Source organism: Phoca vitulina, unplaced genomic scaffold (assembly GCF_004348235.1).
Source record: "Phoca vitulina isolate PV1807 unplaced genomic scaffold, GSC_HSeal_1.0 scaffold13, whole genome shotgun sequence".
Lineage (NCBI taxonomy): Eukaryota > Metazoa > Chordata > Mammalia > Carnivora > Phocidae > Phoca > Phoca vitulina.
Genome location: NW_022589716.1, coordinates 20,408,410 through 20,431,540, shown reverse-complemented (window position 1 = coordinate 20,431,540; position 23,131 = coordinate 20,408,410). Strand labels below are relative to the sequence as shown.

General features: G+C 40.6%; 1 protein-coding gene across 3 annotated transcripts; it reads left to right on the top strand.

The window, feature by feature from the left end:
* The first annotated feature begins 111 nt into the window (after positions 1 to 111).
* On the top strand, positions 112 to 23,081 carry THOC7 (THO complex 7). 3 transcript variants are annotated; one of them, XM_032411684.1, is made up of 8 exons: positions 112 to 282; positions 15,716 to 15,833; positions 17,308 to 17,435; positions 17,754 to 17,840; positions 20,064 to 20,121; positions 21,277 to 21,343; positions 21,426 to 21,495; positions 22,220 to 23,081. In XM_032411684.1, exons 1-8 carry the CDS (start codon positions 264 to 266, stop codon positions 22,285 to 22,287), a joined length of 615 nt encoding a protein of 204 aa, XP_032267575.1. In that variant the 5' UTR covers positions 112 to 263; the 3' UTR covers positions 22,288 to 23,081. The 3 variants fall into 3 exon arrangements, with proteins under 3 accessions (XP_032267575.1, XP_032267576.1, XP_032267574.1); XM_032411685.1 differs by having other exon boundaries at positions 256 to 282; positions 15,716 to 15,903; XM_032411683.1 differs by lacking the exon at positions 112 to 282 and adding an exon at positions 400 to 661.
* The last annotated feature ends 50 nt before the right edge of the window (positions 23,082 to 23,131 follow it).

Sequence of the window (23,131 nt, the reverse complement as noted above, 5' to 3'; positions counted from 1 at the left end):
GGCCTCGCCCCCACACGCGCCGGCCGCGGCCGCCCCCGGGCAGTGCGGGGAGCGCGGGGAGCGCGGGGAGCGCGGGGAGCGCTGATCCCGCGGCGGCGGCGGCGGCGGCGCGGCGCGGCTCAGGCGTCGGAGCGGGCGGCCGCGGGCGCCGCCGCCTCCTCCTCCATGGCTGTTTACCCGGCTGCATTGTGGGAGTTTGACCTCCGCCGCCGCCAACCGCCGCCTCAGCTTGCGCCGCCGCCGCCGCCGCCGCCGCGCACGCCATGGGAGCCGTGACTGACGGTGAGGCCCGCTCGCAGCCACCCCGGCCTGCTCCCCCGAGCCCCTCGGCCGCCCCGGCTTCCCCCGAGCCCCCCGGCCTCCCCGGCCGCTTCCGGGAGCCCCTCGGCCTCAGCGATCAGACCCCTCGGAGAGCCGGCCTTTCCCCGACGCTTCCCCCGGGTCCTTCGGGCCTCTCCCCGGACCCTTGCTCGCCCTCGGAGCCCCTTGGACTCCCGGCCCGCTCTTCGGAGGCCGCGCTGGGCCTGCGGAGGGTGTGTTGGGAGGATGGCCGGGGGGCTGGGAGCACACGTGGGGGCCCGGGAATGGTGGCAGCGGTGCGTGGGCGGGTGGTACCGGCAAGGGGTCCAGGCCAGCGGCGGATGTGGTGAGGGAGCACTTGGTGAGAATATGGGGTCCGAGGAGTGGCGAAGGGGAGGAAGTGGTGGGGACCCTGCCGCAGGGGGCCGGAGGGCCTGTGGTGGGCTCGAGGGTGTGAGGACTTTAGGGATGGGGTGGAAGTTTGGGGCCAAGCCCGGACGGAGGGAGAGGTTCCAAGACGCGAGTACTAAGGGTGTCAGCGTACAGAGGGTGACACCCGGAGGAGCCTTCTGGACAGGTTGGGAAGGGCCCCCAGACAGTGGTGTGGATCGCAATGAGGCCTGAGAACCAGCCCCGGACTGGAGGTAGGGAGGGAGAGACAGAGATAATATCTAAAAAGCATAGATGTGGACGGGGTATCTGGAGGGCAATCAGAGAGTGTGCATGGGGGATTTAGGAGGAGCCAGTGTAGGGGTGAGGCCACCTGGGGTAGATCAAGGCAATAAAAGATTTGTCTGTGTATTTGTGTTGGGGACGGTGGTTTGTCGGGCAGGAATGGGAGGAGGGTCGGCAGGCAGATAAGGGGTTTGTGGAAAGTTGTGAGGATAGTTTAGGGAAGGTGGACCCACGTGTGCAGAGACCCAGGGGGTGATCTATGGACTGAGAGCAGAAATAAAATAGGGTGCCACCTTGCGAAAGGTGGACAGGCATGATGGGCAACTGGAGGGAGAACCTAAGAAGGTTTTCAGTTAAGGAGGAAGGAAGTTCTTTAACATCTGGGAAGGGGATGTCTAGGGGGGCTGTGTGATTTGAAGAGAGGGTGACCAGTAAGGGTAGATGCCTGTGGAGAGGCCACTTCTGAAAAGTTGGGGGTAGGCAGGATCACCACATTAAAGGGCCTGCAATGGGAAGAAGAGTAATAGGCCTAAATTTGTGATAACACGTAGTGAAGTGGGAGGCTCTTAAAGGTCCAGGACCTTCATGGGAAATTCTAACTTTGCTTCATTTCAGTTTTATTTATCCTATCTAGGCTAGGTCTTGGGATTACAGTCCAGAACCAACAGGCAAGACCTTTCCCCCCCCCCTCTTAGGTTGCAGTCTGGTGGAAAGACACCTTGGATAATTAGTTTTAAGGGTGGCAAATGTTACCGCAGGGGAAGTACAAGGGTGGGAACTGTGGGAGCATGTAGCAAAGATTGCTTATCCATTCTCAAAGAACAGCTTCCCTAAGACAGTTACTGTTAATTCCGTTTTTGAAGAATAAATAGTTGTAGTTGGACTGGTGTTCCATGTGGGGGGACCCACTTGTACAAAGGCCCCAAAGTGTTGGAAAAACTCAAAAGATGATAAATATTGGCTAGAATTTAAAAAGTTATAGCCAGAGATTTCTGAGGGCAATGGGAATCAGTAGTTAACATTGGTGCTGTGTGATCAGAATTGCAAAACAAAACAAACAAACAAACAAAAAAACACCACCATGCTGTATGTACTATGTGAAGAATGATGAGGGGAAGAGAAGAGAGGAGTTATGTGCTCTCTAACATAAAGAATTCATCGTGTGTCAAGGAGTGTTCTAATTATTAACTCCACTTTACAAATGAAACTGGGACACGAGGAGGTTAAGCAACTTGCCCAAGTCTGTGCAGTTAGTAAGGTATAGAGCCTGAGCTCAAAACCAGGCAGTCTGGCTCCAGAGTTCTTATTCCTCACTACTGTGCATTCAGCCACGGCTGCACTAGTCCTAGGGAGAGATATTGGGAGCTCAGACAAAGAGGGAATACAGAGAAGGAGGTAGGATGTCAGGACTTAAGTGGAGTGGATGTTAGAGGCCACAGGAGTACCCACTCTGCCCCTTACAAGCTGTTTGATCTTGTGCAGGTTAATTAACCTCTTTGAGCCTCTGTTTCATTCTTTATAAATGGGGATAATAATAAAGTCTATCTCATAGGGTTGTTTAGAGGTTTAAATGTAATAAAAGTTATAGTGGTTTGCACTGAGTCCGACATATGGTAACGTTCAGCAAGTACTATGAAATGTAAGAATTGGTTTACTCGTCTCTCCATTTTTCTTTGATTAGGACTGTGTCTTCTTCATCTCTGTATTTGCAGATTGCCCTTTGTTTTTTTTTAAAGATTTTATTTATTTATCTGACAGAGAGAGACACAGTGAGAGATCCCGGGAACACAAGCAGGGGGAGTGGGAGAGGGAGAAGCAGGCTTCCTGCTGAGCAGGGAGCCCAATGCGGGGCTCGATCCCAGGACCCTGGGATCATGACCTGAGCCAAAGGCAGACGCTTAACGACTGAGCCACCCAGGTGCCCCAGATTGCCCTTTTCTGCCGTTAACTGCCTTTTATTCAAGACCCACCTCAAATATTCATCTCTTTTCCAGAACCAGTTGATCTTTCACCTATTAACTATATTATTTTGTGCATATTACTGTTGTAGCCCTTAATACTTATTTCACTTAAATGACGTATTGTAGAAAATATTTAAGGCAGTTCACCATAATGTGAAAACATAAAATATCAATGCATGAGAAAACAGGGCAAAAAGAGCATTGAGAGGAAGGAAAACAAGAGGAAGTTAGAAGTGGGTTGATCCTCAGAGTGCAGTGGGTAAAATGTGGTACATTAATTAAGACAGCCAGAAGTGACTGTTGTTTCTCCACTAGTTCATACCAGGGCCTGGTCCACTCTGCTCTTGTGTACAGGAGAGAAGGCAACTTTAGACACACAGTACAAACAGCTCTTTCTGATTAAAACACTAGATATTTCTAGTTGATCTTTAGGGTCCCCATAAAGAAAAGCTAGTGTCATATCCTTAACCTCTTATCAGCACCGATGATCATAGGACTGTTTCTTAGCACATCCCTGACTAGGTCAAAGAAGGCTAAATCACAATTTAGAAAGGCATCCTAAAGCCAATAGGTCATGTGGTTTAACTGAATACTTCTGCTGCTCAATACTTCTGCAATTCAGAGCAAGGTGTGTGTGTGTGTGTGTGTGTGTGTTTCTAATTTGTTTTAAGAATACTTAGGTCATAGAAGAATGGATGAAGTACAACTTTTTCAGGCAGTCCTCTGTAAACATGGTTTTCCTCAACTGGGCTTTTGGTAAAAATCAAGCAGAAGTGAGTAGTGGGTATGATAGGTTAACAATGTATTGCATACCTTCCGGGCCCAATTCAAGGCGCTGTCTACAGCAGTAAACTACCGAGGAAGACCCAACTTCTGCTTGGGGGACAGAAGCAGTAGTGTGCAATCAAATAAGTAATAAGATAATTTCTGAGAAAGAACATAATTAATTCTGAAATTACTTAAGTTCTGAGAATGAACTGGATGGGATATGAAAGACCATAATGGGGGAGGGCTGCCAACAGTCAGATATGACCTCTCTGAAAAGTGACCCTTAGAGTAAGGCCTGAAGGCGTCAACCCTGTGGAGTCCAGGAAAGGATTCAGGACAGGTTATAACTAACGCAAAGACCTGAGGCAAAAATAAGCTCTCCCCTTCAGAGAAGATAAGGAATAAATTTAAAGAATAAGATAAGGGTTGGTCTCTAGGTGGGTCATGAGGGGTGAGATAGAAAAGGAGGTCAGAGAAGTAAACAGGAGCTTGCTGAGAGCCACCTAAGCCCTGGAAAGGAGATTGGATTGTCTTCTCTGGGTACTTAGATATGATTGGAGGATTTTAAGTGGAAAAATTAGTGATCCCACGCTTTTTGATCATTCTGGGTTGCTGTGTAGAGAATGGATTCTAGGAAGGCAAGAATGGAAGCAGGGAGGCCAGCGAGAAGTATTCCAAGAGTCAGGGTGGGTTTGGATTAGGATGATGGCAGCAAAGAAGACAGGAGTGGCCTGAATAGCTCATCCTGAAAAGTTCTTGGAGAAGTACCAATACCTGTCTCTGGAGTTTAAAGGACAGCTAATGCCCTCTTACAAATTTGAGGGGCCTGGCAAGATGCTGTGCCCTCATGTAATCCTTCCATACAAGTTTGCCTATCCATTCGGACTGGGAGCTCTTAGAGGAGAAGTGCTTTATTCCCTGCACCCTGTACAAGGACACTGGCTAATTTGAGGAACTGCCCTCCTCAGAGGGGAGGAGAGAGACATGATATTTTTAACTATGGATACTGAACTATAGATATCACCAACAGTACCATTTTATAGATGGCAAAATAGAAGTCCTAGGAAGTGAGTGACTTACCGTCACATAGCTAGTTCTTGGCAAAGCCGGTCTCTCTCCTCCCCTGTTGCGACCCCAGCATTTTGACTAACTAAAAAAGTTTTTGGTTTTGTTTTGTTTTGAAGATTCTACTTATTCATTTGAGAGAGAGAGCACAAGCAGGGGGAGAGGGAGAAGCAGACTCCCCACGGAGTTGGGAGCCCGATGCAGGGCTCGATCCCAGGACCTGGAGCTCATGACCTGAGCTGAAGGCAGATGCTTAACCATCTGAGCAACCCAGGTGCCCCTGAAAACAGTTTAGATGTTGTCACTGTTAACTTAAAACTATGTTCACAGTTTGTATTTTGTATGTGTTAATTTAAAGGGTGTTAAACAGTGTTAGTACCCTGATAGAAATCATTTCAGAAGCACTTTTTTTGAGAGAGAGAGAAAGAGAAAGAATCTTAAGCAGGCTCCACGCCTAACTCGAGCCAACGCAGGGCTTAATCTCATGACCCTGAGATCATGACCTGAGCCGAAATCAGGAGTTAGGCGCTTAACCGACTGAGCCTCCCGGAAGCACCTTTTGCCGTGCAGAGAACATTAGGTACATACACCGATGTGCCAGAGCACAGATGGGAGGTGAGAAGGAGGTGGCAGGGAGCAGGGTGTGGCTGTACATTCCATTGAATAGAGCTTGTTGGTTTTGACAGTATTTTTTTTTTAATTGAGGTAAAAGTATATAACATCAGTTTCAGGTGTACAACGTAATTTGATATCCGTATGCACCGCAAAGTGATTGTCATGATAAGCCTAGTTGTCATCCATCACCATACAGTTGACCCACTTTCCTCATTTCGCCTACCCTGCAATAACCCTGTCCCTCTAATAACCACTAATCTGTTCTCTGTCTGGTTTTTTTGTGGTTTTTTTTTTGGTACTGTTTGTTCATTTGTTTTTTAGATGCCACATATAAGTGAAATCATATGGTATTTGTTTTTCCCTGTCTGACTTGTTTCATTTAGCAGAATACCCTCATGGTCCATCTGTGGTTTTGCAAATGACTAAGATCTCCTTTTTTATGGCTGAGTAATACTCTATTGTATATATGTTTTTGTTTTTTAATTAGAAAGTATAATGCTTGGATATATGCTTGTTAAAACTTAAAATAATGGCTTTTAATATGCCTATGAACAATATGACAGAATAATGGAACTGTGCTATGACTTTCTAATAATGTGATTGTGTATATTTTCCTGTGGCAGAGGACACTACTCATCTGTAAAAAGAAGATAATAATACACACTTTATAGGGTTTCTTCAAGGGGGGTGAAGTGTGATAATACAGGTAAAGCACTTTGAAATTGACTGTTTAATCTCTTGTCCAAACCAGGACACTCTCCACAGTGAAAGGAACAAACAAGATGTATGGTCCTCAAATAGGAGTGTATAAATGCTGTATAAGGGCCTGCTGCTTCTGTGATTCCTCTTTCAGTTGCTGGTCCAGTGTCAATTGGACATTTGTGGTCACGGAGTTTGTTTGGCCTTTTTTTTTTTTTTTCCCACTAGTGCCAGTGGATTTGACCACTTTGTTCCCTCGGCTGTGATGCCAGCACGGGGGTTACTGATGTAGTATAACTATTAAATACTGTTTCTTTAGCCCAGATTAATAGTTTTTCAAAGCAAAATTGAAGTTTCAACCTTGACTTTATTAGCACCACACTCTAAACACTTAAGTAAATCTAGAGAAAAACAAAAGGACCTCAACACTATTTTTTTTGCTTTTTAAAAAAATTTTTTTGATTGAATTTTGGTTTAAGTAATTGACATTAGCATGTATTTAGACTAGCCCTAAGTATCTCACAAGAGATCAATATTTACACGGAGAAAGCAAACCATCTTATTTACTGTTCTTTCCACTGCCTCTTTGTAACTTCTTGATGTTGTTGGCCTTCAAAATTGTTTTAGTGATTTTAAGCTTCTTGAAAGGAGGGGCTACGTGTTATTTTAACTAACCTAAAACAATGAGACATAGTAATTCAGCTTAATAACCCATGAGCAGTGGCGGTCCAATGATAAATCTAAAAGGAATCTGCATGCTCACTGGTTTTACATGGCCCTAGTCTCTCCTCTTGTAGGTCAAGTCAAGCCAGTTTTCTTGTTTCTTGTTAACACATCATAGATTTATTAAAGAACATTGAATAGAACTTATAGTGCAGAAGAAGTGAAGTACCTCAGAATGACCAATAAGCTCACTCTCCAGATAACCACTATTAGTATTTTTAAAAAGAAAAGTAATGCATGTCAGACAATTCAAGAAAAAAACACACCAAGTGACAAGTGAAAACTTCCCCTCTTGACCTTCCATGGCTAGTCTCTCCTCCCAGAGGTAGTCACTATAAATTGGTTTTTGTTGTACCTTTTCAGAATGATTTTTAAGTGCCTTTATAAAGGGTAAAAAGCACCTTCCCTGGTGCCAAACTTGTGAGCTTGAGTCAAAGCTCTGCTCCATATTTCTGGTGACATTTAATTTGAGCAGCTAACTTTCAGTTCCTTCACTGGTAAAATAGGGGTAGTAATATCTACTTTATAGGGCTATTGTGTAGATTAAGTGTATTTATATGTAAAAAAACACATACTTAGCCGATTGCAAGCATTGTGTATATACTTTACAAGTTTATGCAAACATTTACACACTCTTCTGTGTTTTATTTCTGTAATCATATCTTGGAGCTCTTTCTACCTCATTCTTTTGTATTAATGTGTAGTATTTGATTATATTTTTAAAATTAATTATCGGGGTGCCTGGGTGGTTCACTTGGTTAAGCATCTGCCTTTGGGTCAGGTCATGATCTTAGGGTCCTGGGATTGAGCCCCACATCAGGCTCCCTGCTCAGTGGGGAGTCAGCTTATCCCTCTCCTTCTGCCCCTCCCCCCCTTGTGCACACACTGACTCGTGGGCGCTCTCTCTCTCTCAAATAAATACAATCTTTAAAAATATTAATTCTCTACTAAACATTTAAGCATTTAGTTATTTTCAGCTTTTTACTCTTACAAGTAGTATTCCAATGGAGATATTTGTGTAGATGTCTTCACACACCTGTGGGAATAACTTCTAGAAGACAGGTCAAAGAATGTATTTATTTTTAATTTTGGAAGGCAGCTATGCTCACCACTATTATTCACCCTGTCTCAAAGTGTGAAATAAATTGTCCCTTCCCATGGTTTTCAGTTTGGATCCAGAGTGTTTAGGAACACCAAGAAAAAAACAATGGTGCATTTCCATGCTAACAGAATTCCTTGCTAAAGTGCTTTTAGAAAGAAAATGCTAATCTTCACTGGTAGGTCCAAGGATTGCTCTTTCCTAAAAGCAGGTGACAATGCCGTGCTGTGAGGTCTAGCAGTTTAGAGAGGCACACCTGAGGGTAGATTAGCCCTAGGAGGAAGTTACATTAATGGTGACACTCTTGCTACTGGTTGTCGAGCCTTGACCCATCCGTAAAGAAATGTCTTGAAAGTTGGCCCACCATTATCTTCCAAATTGTTTTCCTTTTTCCTATTTTGAACACTTGCTCCAAGATGTTCTGAAAACTTGTTTTGTTTTAATAGCTACTGTGAGGGAATAACAATGATGGGTTTTGAAAGTCTGGGTTTATGAGAGATTGTCCTTTCTGTGGTAAAATGAGAACGCAGTTAAAATGGCAGTGTCCTCTGACCAGAGGCTTGGAGAAGGAGAGTTGGTCTAGTGGCTATAAAGCAGTCATTTCTTCTGCCTCTCTGTTTATGGAAAATGGGATATTAAACATGTAACCCCTTGAAAGGACTTTTTGAGGCTTATTTAGTGTCTTAAGTAATGACGTAGTTTTTCCCAGGTATAGGTCAGCATATAAGACAAAGAGGGGTCTAAAATGTATCCCAAATTGATGAGTAAATGTTTGCTTATCAGCATATATGTGTCATAACTGATTTTAAAGTGATTCTGAATGGCGGGCGTTTTGTAGGTATAATAACAGCACAACGTGTAACTGAATCCAGTAGGAAATCTTCCTACAAGCCTAAAATCAGGTGGGAAAGCGCCAGTCTCGGGGCAGATGTTAGATATTTGGGGTTAAAAGCTTTTCCAGGGATGCCTGGGTGGCTCAGTTGGTTAAGCGTCTGCCTTTGGCTCAGGTCATGGTCCCAGGGTCCTGGGATCGAGTTCTGCATGGGCTCCCTGCTCAGCGGGGAGCCTGCCTCTCCCTCTGCTTGTGCTTTCTCTCCCTTTCTCTCTCTGACAAATAAATAAAATCTTTAAAAGCTTTTCCAGATGGCATTGATGTACATTGTCAGTAGAGAAAGCAATCATGACAAGGAATGATATTGATAACATCATTAGAATAGTTTCTAAGCCATCTTAACTGTTTTTATAAAGGGTAGGCCAAGGTCTGCCAGAATTAATAATATTATCATTTAAGTTGCTTATGGAGAGTTTCAAGCATGATGGTAATTTATGAAGTCAATGTATATAGTAAACAAAGCATGTTTTAGGTGTGTTCAGTCTAACGCTAATTGATGAGGTACCATTAAAAATACTAATACTCATGGGGCGCCTGGGTGGCTCAGTCATTAAGCGTCTGCCTTCGGCTCGGGTCGTGATCCCAGGGTCCTGGGATCGAGCCCCGCATCGGGCTCCCTGCTCAACGGGGAGCCTGCTTCTCCCTTTCCCTCTGCCTGCCACTCTGCCTACTTGTGCTCTCTATCTCTCTGTCAAATAAATAAATAATATCTTTAAAAAAATAAAAAATAAAAATACTAATACTCATGTCATCTGTGTTAGGAACCATCAGCATCACATCTACATTTAAAAAGAATAGGCTGTTTGGGGCACCAGGGCGGCTCAGTTGTTAAGTGTCTGCCTTCAGCTCAGGTCATGATCCCAGGGTCCTGGGATGAGCCCCGCATCAGGCTCCCTGCTATGCGGGAAGCCTGCTTCTCCCTCTCCCACTCCCCCGCTTGTGTTCCCTCTCTCGCTATCTCTCTCTGTCAAATAAATAAAATCTTTAAAAAAAAAAAAGAATAAGCTGTCTTCAAACTGGCGTCTTTCCCTTTTGTTTTACTTTGTTGCTGTTGGAGCAGTGCTCTGTATTTTTATTTATGTTATTTCAGGGATTTTTATTCCCAGAGAATTTTCTAGGCAACAACTGTGTCTGCAGTTTAAGCTAGAGATACTGTGACCTTATGATACGAAGCTTGAGACAGAAGCCAAATTGGGAGAAATGATAACTAGGCAAAACTCTGAATGCCTAAGTGCATTATATATATCTACATGGTTACACAGATGTGTCTATAGATACAGATATATCTAGATAGATACTCCTTTCACAGTGTTCACTCACTTTTTAACATTTTTTAGGATGATACAAGTTGTGGATTAAATTTAACGTAAAGATACGGGTAACTTTTTTTTTTCTTTCCCACCATGAAAAGGCATTGTGCTCCTTTGTATAATTTCATTTCTATAAGTTTTCACAGCATTCCTTCCAAGTGGATATGTTATTCCCATTTTACAGATGAACTTTTATTCCCATTTTACCAATGAAGTGAAACTTGGTCCCACACAAAGTAAAACCTCTGTGGACTAACCAGAACGTTGGCCCCAGTTTTTTACTTTGGCCCAAGGGTTTGGCTGTGAAGAAATGCCCTTAGAAGGAAGAGGGATAGGGCTGAACTGGGAGAAGGACCTGGGACAGGAAATCCATGGTGCTACCAGAATTGGACTGCCACACTCCTACACATGGCACCTAGGCATGGTCCCTGCCTTTTCCTAGCCAAGCCTCTGCTCGGTCCTAACCTGCCCCAGGACCTGTGATTCTAATCTCTAATTTTCATGCCATTTTAGCTTCTACTGCATGTTTTTTTGGGAGCCTCCTAATAGCTTCCCTGCCTTTGGGCTTTTCCCAGCTGCAGTCCATTTTGTACACTGCTCTCAGCTTAATCCTTCTAGAAAGTCCTGCTCCTGAATCTTTAGCAACTCCCAATTGCCTGCCAGCAAAGTCCAAGTCCACAGGTATGGCATTCACTAGTGCAGACTCCCACATTCTGACCTCTGTCTTTCTGTACTTGGGTCCCAAGATTTGTCCAGCCTCCTTAACGTTCTCATGTGCACATACATGTTCTAGCCTTTCATTCCCCACCTCTGTTGGAGCTCACAGCTTTCTCCCTGTCTGGGGTGGGGACGGGGAAGGGACTTTAGCTTGCTTTTAAATTTTTTTTTCCCTTTTTAAATATTTACTTAAAGATTTGTTTTTTTTTTTAAGATTTATTTACTTGGCAGGGGGTAGCAAAGGGAGAGAGAGTCTTAAGTAGACTCCACGATGAGCACAGAGCCCCATGTAGGGCTTGATCTCACAACCCTGAGATCACAACCTGAGCCAAAATCAAGATTCGGTTGCTCAACTGACTGCACCACCCAGGTGCCCCAAAGATTTTACTTTTTTAAGTAATCTCTACATCCAGCGTGGGGCTCTAACTCACAACCCCAAGATCAAGAGTTGCATGCTCTATCGACTGAGCCAGCATGCACCCCTCTTTTTTTTTTAAAGTGGCTTTATTGAGGGATAATTTTATACAAAGAACTGAGTATTTTATGTGTACAGTTTGATGCATCTGGACATATGTAAACACCTGTGATACCATCACCATAATCATAGCTTTCTTTTTCAAACAACAGCTAACAGATTTTGAGTGCTTATATGGTTCAAAAATCAAATAATGTAAAAAGAGATTTCCCCATCTTCCAGCCTGTTCTCTATCCCACTTACACTGCCCCTCTCCCTTGGTAACCCCTCTTATTAGTTGTATATCATTCCAGGGTATTTGTATGAATATAAGCATATATTCTCATTTCTCCCCCATTTATGTGTGAAAGAAAACATGCCATACATACTGTTCCTCACCTTGCTCTTTTATCAAGTTATCTTAAGTGATCTCTCTCTATCAGCACATAGACATTTCCTCATTCTTTGGGGTTTTTTTTTTATGGCTTCATAGTATTCCATTATATTCTTGTACCAAAATTTATCTAGCCCCCTGTTGATGGACATAGTCATTTTGCATACATATAAGTTTATCTAGGATTGTTGGGCCAAAGGGTATATGTTATTTGAGGTGTAGGTAAATATTGTTAAAATACCTTTTAGCTTTGTTGATTGATGATTTTTTAAAAGATTTTCTTTATGTATTTTATTTTTATTAGAGAGTGAGCAAGAGGGGCGCCTGGGTGGCTCAGTCGTTAAGCGTCTGCCTTCGGCTCAGGTCATGATCCCAGGGTCCTGGGATCGAGCCCCGCGTCGGGCTCCCTGCTCCGCGGGAAGCCCGCTTCTCCCTCTCCCACTCCCCCTGCTTGTGTTCCCTCTCTCACTGTGTCTCTCTGTCACATAAATAAATAAAATCTTAAAAAAAAAAAAAGAGTGAGCAAGAGAGAAAGAGAGCACAAGCAGGCAGGGGGAGAAGGAGAAGCAGACTCCTCACTGAGCAGGGAGCCTGATGTGAGGTTCAGTCCCAGAACCCTGGGATCATGACCTGAGCCAAAGGCAGATGCTTAACTGACTGAGCCATCCAGGCGCCCCAAAGATTTTGTTTATTTATTTAAGAGAGAGAGAACTCAGGGTGGGGAGCAGAGAGAGATAAGCAGACTCTGTGCTGAGTGTGGAGCCTGATGTAGGGCTTGATCACAGGACCCTGAGATCATGACCTGAGCAAAAAACCAAGATTCGGACACTTAGAACTGACTGAGCCACCCAGGCGCCCCAGTGACTGATGATTTTTAAGTATGAAAAGAGCAGCCCAAATTCCATTTCCCCCTCTTACCCCAAGCCAAAGGAAGCTGTCCTAATATCTTCTGGTGCATGTCCGTGTCATTCATTTAACAATCTCAGTCTTCTCTGCTTGTGTGTTCATATGCACGTTATTTCTCCACCACGAGCAAAAGAGCTCAGGTCTTTATCTCACATCCTCAGAACTACTCTGGTACCCTTGGACACATCTGCTCATTGATCAAGTATTCATGTCTTTTGTACAAGAAGAGAAATCTCTGCTTTGGACCTGAAAATAAGATGGTTGCCTGCTGGTCCTTGTTAGTATTTTATTGAGACAAAACTCTTTGGCGGGCAGATGGTCCCAGGCAGGCACCACAAATCCAGTTTAAAAATATTTATTGCACATGAGAAGTGTAAAGACACAGTGTGAGAGTTTGGGGAGGAAACAGAATGAATAAGACACGGGACTGGCCCTCATGAACCTTTTCCCCAAGTTTATTTGGCCTGTACAGTGTTCTAAACATTTTTCAAAAACTTTTAAAATTGGGATATTGCATATATAAAAGTACACAGATCTTAATTCTACAGCTGGAATGATCACAAAATGTGCTTGAACCATTTTTAGTCAGTCACCAAACTCTAAAAATCTCTTGAAAAACGAGCTGTGGTAATAGTTTCCCCATTAGGGTACTCATTTCCCAATTTTCTATTCCCTATTATCGCTGGTCCTCAATAAAGTAGAATGACCAGGTATCTGGGAGGAAGATGGGGTTTGTTGGGGGGTTGGAAGAGCAGAGATAAGAAAACAAGAAATTGAACAAAAAGAAAGGAAAGGAATTGAACAGCATCAAACATCAGACTGCTCACCTGCTGGATGTTTACTTTTAACAAAGTTAAAGCATGTTTGTAATAAAAAATAAAATCAGTTCATTTTCTGCATTTTAATCTCTTTGAGGACTGTTTTGTCTCAGGCTCTTCAAATAATAGTGTTGGTGGTCAAAAATTGATAGAATTCTTTTTTTTTTAATTTATTCATTTGAGACAGAGAGATACAGAGAGAGAGAGAGAGAGAGAGTAGGAGCAGTGGGGAGAGGCAGAGGGAGAGGGAGAAGCAGACTCCCCGCTGAGCAGGGAGCCTGATGCGGGGCTCGATCCCAGGACCTGGAGATCATGACCTGAGCCGAAGGCAGACGCTTAACGACTGAGCCACCCAGGCGCCCCGGTGGTCAAAAATTGAAAGCATTAGGTTGTATTTTACAGTGTAAAATTAAAATATCTGATGAATTGATAACTTGAGCTGCCTGTCAAAGCCATGCCTCTGAGAACAAAACCCAATTCTAAAAATGTTTATCCGATGTTGTCACAGAACAGATTTTAAAACTGCAGCCACCTGCCTTCCAAAGTTTATGTCCGCTGCACCTGCGCTCAGAAATACTTCTGCCTACACACAGGAACTGTTGTTTAAAGATTTTGCCGTTGATTCATTGTGCAGGCTCTCCAGGAATTAATCACACTTTAAAATTTATTTTTAAAAAATAATGCACGAACATGGTGAAAAACAAACAATTATGTGAAATGATATAGAAAATTAAATTTTTTCTCATCCCCTCTGTAGTCCCGCTCACCAGAAGAAACCACTATTACCAGTTTCTTGTGTTCTTTCCAAAGATTGTCTCTGAATACATACATACATAAATGCACACACACAGACATACACAAAGCCTCCCCCTTTTCTACACAAATGACCGCAAACTCTGTGCTTCTTTGCCCCTGTTTTGTTTTCATTTCACTTCTTGTACCAAAGATTTCTTGCCATTGGTATATACATACACACTATTGGCTGCATCATATTATATTAGATGAAGGTTTCATAATCTAGCCAGTCTCTTACTGGTAATGTTTAGGTTTGCAGTCTTTCTACTACAAACAGCACTAAGAACATCTCTTTACATTTATCTTTGTGGATGGATGCACATGGTATCTATGGGATGAATTCCTTGAATTGGAGTTCTGGGGTCGAAAAGATAAATGCATTTGAAATCTTGTTTGTGATAGCCCATTTGTCCCAGAAAGAGCCTACCAGTCTACATTCCATCAGTGTATGTAAGTGCAATTTCTCAGTATCCTTGCCAACACTTTCTATTGGGTATTTTGATCTTTGCCAATCTGATATGAAAATTATGTTTGGGGTACCTGGGTGGCTCAGTGGGTTAAGCCTCGGACTCTTGGTTTTGGCTCAGGTCATGATCTCATGGATCATGGGATCCAGCCCTTGTTCGGGCTTGCTGCTCAGTGGAGAGTCTGCTTAGGGATTCTCTCCTTTCCCCCATGCGCGTGAGCTCTCTCTCTCTCAAATAAATAAATAAATCTTTTTAAAAAATTATGTTTTATTGGGTTTCAATCTGCCTTTCTCTTGTTATGATCCAGCATTATTGTCCAGCAAGAGCACGGCCAGGCAGGCAGATTGGAGCCCCACTTATTACTCATCATTACTCTTTGATTTCATTTTCCTTTTCTTTCCCTTGAAGCAAAAGTGAGACAGACTTGTTAAAAAAGAAAAAAAAGTCTTCATGGGGAAAGAAACATTACAGGTGTAAGAACTAAATTACACTTTGCTTTTTTTTTTTTTTTTTGACAAATCCATTCCCGGTTCTCTGACCCATCACTCATTCTTTTCACCCGATCTGCCACTACAACTTTCAAATCTTTTCTTTCTGTGCCTTTCACCACTACCTCACACTAGTCAGAGATAGGAACACTTCAGCCTTCCTTCCGTCTGAACAGGTTTTTCCAAAACAAAGTTCTCCAAAAACTATGGGCTTATTTCCTTGGTGATACCTGAAAACTATTTCTACTCAGCACCCCAGGAGTAGAATTCTAGTTCCGTGAGCGCATTGATAACCCTGACCCCTAATACAATGCCTGCACACAATAGTCACTAAATAACTGTCTTTATATTGACATAAAAATATATACATAAGTTGTTGTAAAGCCTACAAAACATAAAACTTGCCATCTTAACCATTGTAAGTATACAGTTTAGTGGCTTGAAGTATATTTGCGTCTCAATGGTTTTCTTTTGGATGAATGAATAAGTTGTGATATTGGTTATTTGTCCCTGAAAGTCAGCAAGAGCCAGACCATCGTTTTAATTCACGTTGTTCTTCTTCTCTCCAGATGAAGTCATACGGAAGCGTCTCCTAATTGATGGAGACGGCGCTGGAGATGATCGGAGAATCAATCTGCTCGTGAAAAGTTTCATTAAATGGTGCAACTCCGGGTCCCAGGAAGAGGGGTATTTCATCTCACTGTTGTTTCTACGCCGATGTCCTGATCAAAGTTTAGACCGTGTATACAACAGCCCTGTCAGTATTTCAGATTTTCACTCACCTTCAGATGTCCTATGGAGGCAACTCTGGGTTAATCAAGTGTAGATTTTTCTGGCCCTTATTTCTTTCACAGGCCTGCTTTATGTTTATTAAAATGTGCAGAAGGTGTAGTGGTAAGAAATAAGGATTAAATTCTGGCTCATTAATTTGGTCACTTTTAGCATTTAGTTAGACAAAATATCTAAATGAAATTTTCTTTTTCTTAAAAAAAATTTTTTTTTACATAAAATATTTGAGTCAGTCTTTATTGCATTACTTTTTCTTTTTTAAAATTTAAATTCAATTAATTAACATAAGCTATATTATGTTTCAGGGGTACAAGTCCGTGATTCATCAGTCTTATATAATACCCAGTGGTCATTACACCACATACCCTCCCCAATGTCCATCACCTAGTTACTCCATCCCCCACCACCCTCCCCTCCAGCAACCCTTTTTTTAAGTAAGCTCTAGGCCCAGTGTGGGGCTTGAACTCAAAGACTCTGAGATCAAGAGTCACCTGCACTACCGACTGAGTCAGCCAGGTGCCCCAATTTTCTTTCTTTAATAAGCTCATAAAAAGTTTTTATGGATTGCAAGGTTTTATATATATTTAATAACTTTTTTTGCCTTAGAAAAATTTCGCTCATTTGAATTAGCTTTTCACATAAATCATTGTAAAGAGTGAAAAAATTGTGAAAATAAAGTTGTGAGGATAAAAAACCATCTTAAGACTTTTTTTTTTAATTTTATTTATTTGAGAGAGAGAGAGGGAGGGAGAGCAGACTCACCACTGAGCAGAGAGCCCCACACGGGACTGGATCCCAGGACCCTGAGATCATGACCTGAGCCGAAGGCAGACGCTTAACCAACTGAGCCATCCAAGCACCCCTTGATTAAAACATTTTTAAAAGTATTTTAAACAAAATTTAAACAAGTAGTTGTTTGAATTAAGCTTATATTGATAAGAACAGCAGTCCCATCTTTGCACTTATAACTAAAGCAGTTTATAAATCTAAGTACATCCCATTAGGAAAAATTAAACATAAGAGAAAGATGTTCTAAATTATTTTATTTATTTGTTTTTTTAAAGATTTTATTTATTTATTTGAGAGAGAGAGAATGAGAGAGAGCACATGAGAGGGGGGAGGGTCAGAGGGAGAAGCAGACTCCCCGCTGAGCAGGGAGCCCGATGCGGGACTCGATCCAGGGACTCCAGGATCATGACCTGAGCCGAAGGCAGCTGCCTAACCAACTGAGCCACCCAGGCGCTCCTAAATTATTTTAAATAAAGCACATGATTCTCTCAGAACTTGATAGTTCTGCCTGCACTGTAATATATAATAGTTCAACTTTGGTATTTCACAAAAATCTTTATTCTGTTTCTCTCTTTTCCATTAGATACAGCCAGTACCAACGTATGCTGAGCACACTGTCCCAGTGTGAATTTTCAATGGGCAAAACTTTGCTTGTATATGATATGAATCTCAGAGAAATGGAAAATTATGAAAAAATTTACAAAGAAATAGGTAAAGAAACTTAAATTAATGTGTCCATGTAAAATTTTAATTTTTATGGTCTAAAGGAGACAATATATACTAGCATTTTTCTTTGGTTAGTGGTAAAATAATAACAATGACAATGTTAATAGAAAGAATATAGTAAATGTTAGCTACAAAAATGTATTCTGATATGATTACAGTATTTTGGGTTGTAGCTATTTTTTAAACACCAGCATCTATTTTATTAGCAATGGAACTTAATTTAAAAACACATTTTAAAATTGAAAATGGATGAAAATTATACATGTTGTTGCAACTGTCTTTAAAAAAAACCTTTTCATATAGAATGTAGCATTGCTGGAGCACATGAAAAAATTGCTGAGTGCAAAAAACAAATTCTTCAAGCAAAGCGAATACGAAAAAACCGCCAAGGTAAGGGTTTTGTGGGATTTAGTGTGCAAATGCTTTATTACTGAATACTATTTTCATGCAGCTTTTAATGCTGTGTGGTAAAATCTTCAGCAAGAATCAATCTGAATTATTAAAAAGAATTAAGAGCTAAACTTAATTCTTTAAAACTATATTATTCTTTAAAATAGTGGAGGAGGAAGGCTATGCTGAAAAACCTTTTTTTAAATTTTTGCTGGATTGTATTGATTATCCAAATATTTCTTTTTTTTAATACAAATTTTTTTTTTAACGATTATTTATTTATTTATTTGACAGAGAGGGACACAGCGAGAGAAGGAACACAAACGGGGGAGTGGGAGAGGGAGAAGCAGGCTTCCTGCTGAGCAAGGAGCCCAATGTGGGGTTGGATCCCAGGACCCTGGGACCATGACCTGAGCCAAAGGCAGACGCTTAATGACTGAGCCACCCAGGCACCCCTAATCCAAATATTTCTTAAGTATTCATTTTTTTTTTTACTGTCTTCAGACCCCTTTGCCCTAAGTAATGTTATGGTTAATCAGCAAAGGCAGTTCACACAAGTACACTAGACCTAAGGTTTTAATGGTTGTTTGTTTGTTTCATGGAGTTACTTTCCAGGAAAAAGAAAATAATTTAAGTCCCATGAGTTTTTATTAAGTACAGAACAAGCAAACATTTAAAATTTAGCTTTGTCCTACTCTCTTTTGTTTTTTTTGTTTTTTTGTTTTTAAGATTTTATTCATTTATTTGACAGAGAGAGGGAGAGATTACAAGCAGGGGGAGCAGCAGAGGGAGAGGGAGAAGCAGGCTCCCCACTGATCAGGGAGCCCAATGTGGGGCTCCATCCCGGGGTCCTGGGATCATGACCTGAGCTGAAGGCAGATGCTTAACTGACTGAGCCAGTCAGGCACTCCTCTTTTGTTTTTTAATTAGGGTATGTCCTCGTTGCAGTCCATAAAAACTATTTCAAAATAATTTTAATGGCCGGGGCATTGTTCCTCCTATAATGTAAACTGAAAGAAAGGAAGATAAAAAATATAATGCATAATCACAATTGTGACCTATATATAAAAAACTAGAAGGAAATAGAAAATGTTAATGGTTATTTTGGGGCTGTGGGTTTTTATGGCTTGGGATCTTTTTTTTTTTCTTTTGTCACCCCTGGACTGATCATGTATTATTTTGTAATCCAAAATATTTTTATTAAAAGTCACACTTTTATTGACTTAAAATGCTGATTTTCAAAACAATAAATTTTACTTTTCAATGAGCCAATTGAGATATTTAACTCCTTATTTTAAAAAATTGGTTTTTGAACTCATTCAAAAATACATGTGGTCAAGTTCAGTGACCAATTTACAAAAGGGGATATACCAACTTATATAATAATTATTATCAATTCTAAAATCATTTAAAAAGGTTTCATAGTGTTTTTCTCAATTAGTTGAGGCTTTTATTTATTCATTTTTTTAAAGATTTTATTTTTATTTATTTATGTGACAGAGAGAGACACAGCGAGAGAGGGAACACAAGCAGGGGCAGAGGGAGAGGGAGGCTTCCCACTGGGTAGGGAGCCCGATGCGAGGCTCCATCCCAGGATCCTGGGATCAGGACCCGAGCTGAAGGCAGACACCCAATGAGCCCCTAGTTGAGGCTTTTAAATGAATGCTGGCATTCATCATTTCAAGGTTAACAGGAAATAACAGGGAAACTTGGAGGCCTCAGTGGAAAAGAAGGAAGGAATTTTATCATTTCTGAATTTTAAATTGTTTCTCAATTTCTGAAATCTTTACCTTTAGAATGAGAATGAGAAGTGTAATTTGCCACTGTTAAGATCTGAAATGAATGGTAGGATATATTGACCTCGCTGGTCTTCTCTTTGTTGGGCAAATAGTGAATAAGATCCTCTTCAGAATCAGTCCACTTAATGATCAATGAATGGCTTAAGTTCACTTCTCCTATGCTGGCCTCTTATATCCTGCCCAGGGATAGGTAAATGGAAAAACAGAGTGGGAGCAAAAGACCTTGTTTGGAACAGTTTTGAAATCATGTATCATTGTAGTTATTGTTGAACCAAGTGATATTGGCAGTACTCTTTCCATCCTTCAGTGTTTTCATTTCTTTATGCACTGAGAAAGTGATTAGGAGAGACTGGTGATATACCTTTTTTCTCATATCCATGTTCAAAAAAAACCTTAATTTGGTAAATATTTTTGTATCTTTCAGAATACGATGCTTTGGCGAAAGTGATCCAGCACCATCCAGACCGGCATGAGACATTAAAGTAAGTTTAGAGTTTACTTTGAAAGGAACCAGTCTTTCTATATAAATGTTTACATACTAGCCTATGCATTCCATTTTTATGGGAGTACATAATGTGTTTCAGAAGGAGGGGTCAGATCTTCCAGATTACATATTCTAATACCACTTGATTGAGTTTTTCCTTCCTCCGATCTTACTGTCTCTAGTTCTAAACTAAATGCATATTATATATATATCAAATGAAAATAGATAAAATATGGTATACTATATATATAGTAGAATACTAAATGAACAGTTTAAAAGAACAAACTAGATATACACTTTTTTTTTTAGATATACACTTGTTAAACTCAGATCTCAGGGGCGCCTGAGTGGCTTAGTCTGTTAAGTGTCTGCCTTCAGCTCAGGTCATGATCCTAGGGTCCTGGGATCGAGTCCAGTGTCGGGCTCCCTGCTCAGTGGGGAGTCTGCTTCTCCTTCTGCCTCCCCTAGCTTGTGCTAGTGCTCTCGCTCTCTGTCTCTTAAATAAATAAATAAAAATCTTTAAAAAAATAAAAACTCAGATCTGAAAAACATAATCAGTGAAAAGAAAAACAGAAGACATAATGAATTTTAAGTTATTCCTAAGTTTCTCTAACAGATGCAGAATAACATTTATAGAAGTTAACTCCCCCCATTATATACTAATACTGTATATTATTTAAAGAGACAAATATGTGTATGAAAAAGGATTGGAGTGATAGAGTGATTGCCTGAGTGGGGAATAGAGGAGGAAAAAGGTCTGAGATAGAGGATAGCCAATAAGGTTCCAAGAGGATTTCAAGTTAATCTGCAATGTTTTATTTCTTTTACCAAGGGGGAAAAAAGAAAACTTTTTTTGGTTAAATAAGTATGATAAAATGTTAAAAGTTATCAATTCTTGTGGTGTGATATTCTCTTTATCTGTGTTTTCTTAGGTTTTAAAAATTATCTAGAAAATTTGATTTTAATTAAAAAAGTACATACTTAGAATTTAAGAAGAGATCATCCCTAGCTTCAAAGTTTCATCATAATGGAGTGTAATAACTTCTTATCTTTTTTTTAATTTTTAAATTCTTTAGTAACTAAAAAGTTAGGTATTAATTGTGACTTCTGTTCCCCCAACTAGCAAGCTATAACACTGTTTTATTATTTTCAGGGAACTAGAGTCTCTGGGAAAGGAACTAGAACATCTTTCACATATTAAAGAAAGTGTTGAAGATAAGGTATTTGTACACATACATTGGTCTCTATGATATGTATATGTGTATAGATCAATGTGTATTAATTTTTTTCTCATTAACACAGCTGGAATTGAGACGGAAACAGTTTCACGTTCTCCTTAGTACCATCCACGAACTTCAGCAAACGCTAGAAAGTAAGTAGAAATAGTCACAGAATGAATTTTTATCAAGACTTTTAAGTGATCCAGGGGTGTGCCTTCTAAAATAATACATCTTATTGAGAGAGTACACCTTCAGTTTCAGAACAGGAGTATAGCAGGATGATGTTAAAAGTGTTCATGCTGTTCAGCTTTCTGCATATATGCAGAAATGTATCATTTAAAATACATGTCCAATAGTTCACATTAAGAGAAATTCAGGGATGATAGATTTGGAATTCTTCTTGGTTTATTATAGTTTATTGCTATAAAGTAACAATTCAGGACCCAGGCAGGCAGCAGTAAGTGAGTGGAGTAATTAGTGCATAAGCACATTTGCATAGTCCATGAATGGAAGGTGCTTTGGGGAACTGGAGACTTGCTCTTTGTATTAGTCAATACTAATTTGTATCAGCCCATTGGAAATTTCGATGTTATCTGACCTCCTTATTGTTTTTAAGAAAAACCTAAAACCTAGATTTTTTTTTAATGTATTCTATCACATAAATTTTACATTTTGACTTAACTAATAAACACCAAAAACCAAAACAGCACTTTTAAAACCAAACACTGTGTGGGCTGATGACAGTCATAGGCTGCCATTTTGCCATCTTTGTTTTAGACATATTGGCTCATAAAGGATAAAAATGTTGTCATGTATTTATAAACATATAATTTAAGCAAATTTGACTAAAGTTTTATGGTTCTTTCTCAATTGCAGATGATGAAAAGCTCTCAGAGGTAGAAGAAGCTCAAGAAAGCACCATGGAAACAGATCCTAAGCCATAAACAGACTAATGGTTCACCCTTCCCAAGAAGGCGGAAGTAACAACATGCTCCTAGTGCATTTAGAATTTGTTGTGCTCTTGAGCTATTTAAAGTTTTGGCAGTAGACTACTTTGATTTTAAATACTAATGCACAGTTCATTCCTATTTCTTTACACAAAGGAAAAAAACTTCAGTATAAATTTGTTTGTATTGAAATGTCTTTTTTATTCTTAAACTTAAAAGGTAGGAAGCGATATCCAAAAATGTTTAATAAAATGTTTTCAAGCCAGATATGTTTGTGCTCATTAGTATTCTAGGTAGTTTTTAACTGGTAAGACTGGTTCATTTATAAAATAAGTTGAAGATTGTGAGAAAGTGGCATTTCTAGGATGTACGTGAAAAAAATGAGTCCGTCTGGAAATTGTTACCATCTTTGAAAATGGAGTTCATGAATAGGCTTCATGAGGGCTGTGAACTTGTGAAATTATGTACAAAATGTTTGTGGTATGTGCTCATTTGGGGAGAGGTTGCCCGATCCTAACAATCAGTGGTATAAGAGGTAATTACAAGATGCAAATTAAATCAATATGCATTGCCTTCTAGATCTCTCTCCGTAATGCTTAAGCAGTGTGATTGTTAAATGTTTTGATGATATGTTTTCTTCTACTGTTCCATTATTTAGGAGTCATTTTCAGTAGAAAAAACATATTGACAAAGAAAAAGTTGTCTCAGAAAAATAGACTATTAAGATGGTTGGTCTTGGGGCACCTGGGTGGCTCAGTCGGTTAAGCGTCTGCCTTCGGCTCAGGTCATGATCTCAGGGTCCTGGGATCGAGCCCCACATCGGGCTCCCAGCTCACTGGGG

Bases quoted from the DNA above. Each gene is read 5' to 3' on its own strand.
- THOC7 (XM_032411683.1), top strand. From the start codon at position 547: ATGGCCGGGGGGCTGGGAGCACACGTGGGGGCCCGGGAATGGTGGCAG. The intron at 17,841-20,063 runs GTAAGGGTTTTG...TGTATCTTTCAG, and splicing joins AATACGAAAAAACCGCCAAG to AATACGATGCTTTGGCGAAA. The intron at 21,496-22,219 runs GTAAGTAGAAAT...TCTCAATTGCAG, and splicing joins ACTTCAGCAAACGCTAGAAA to ATGATGAAAAGCTCTCAGAG.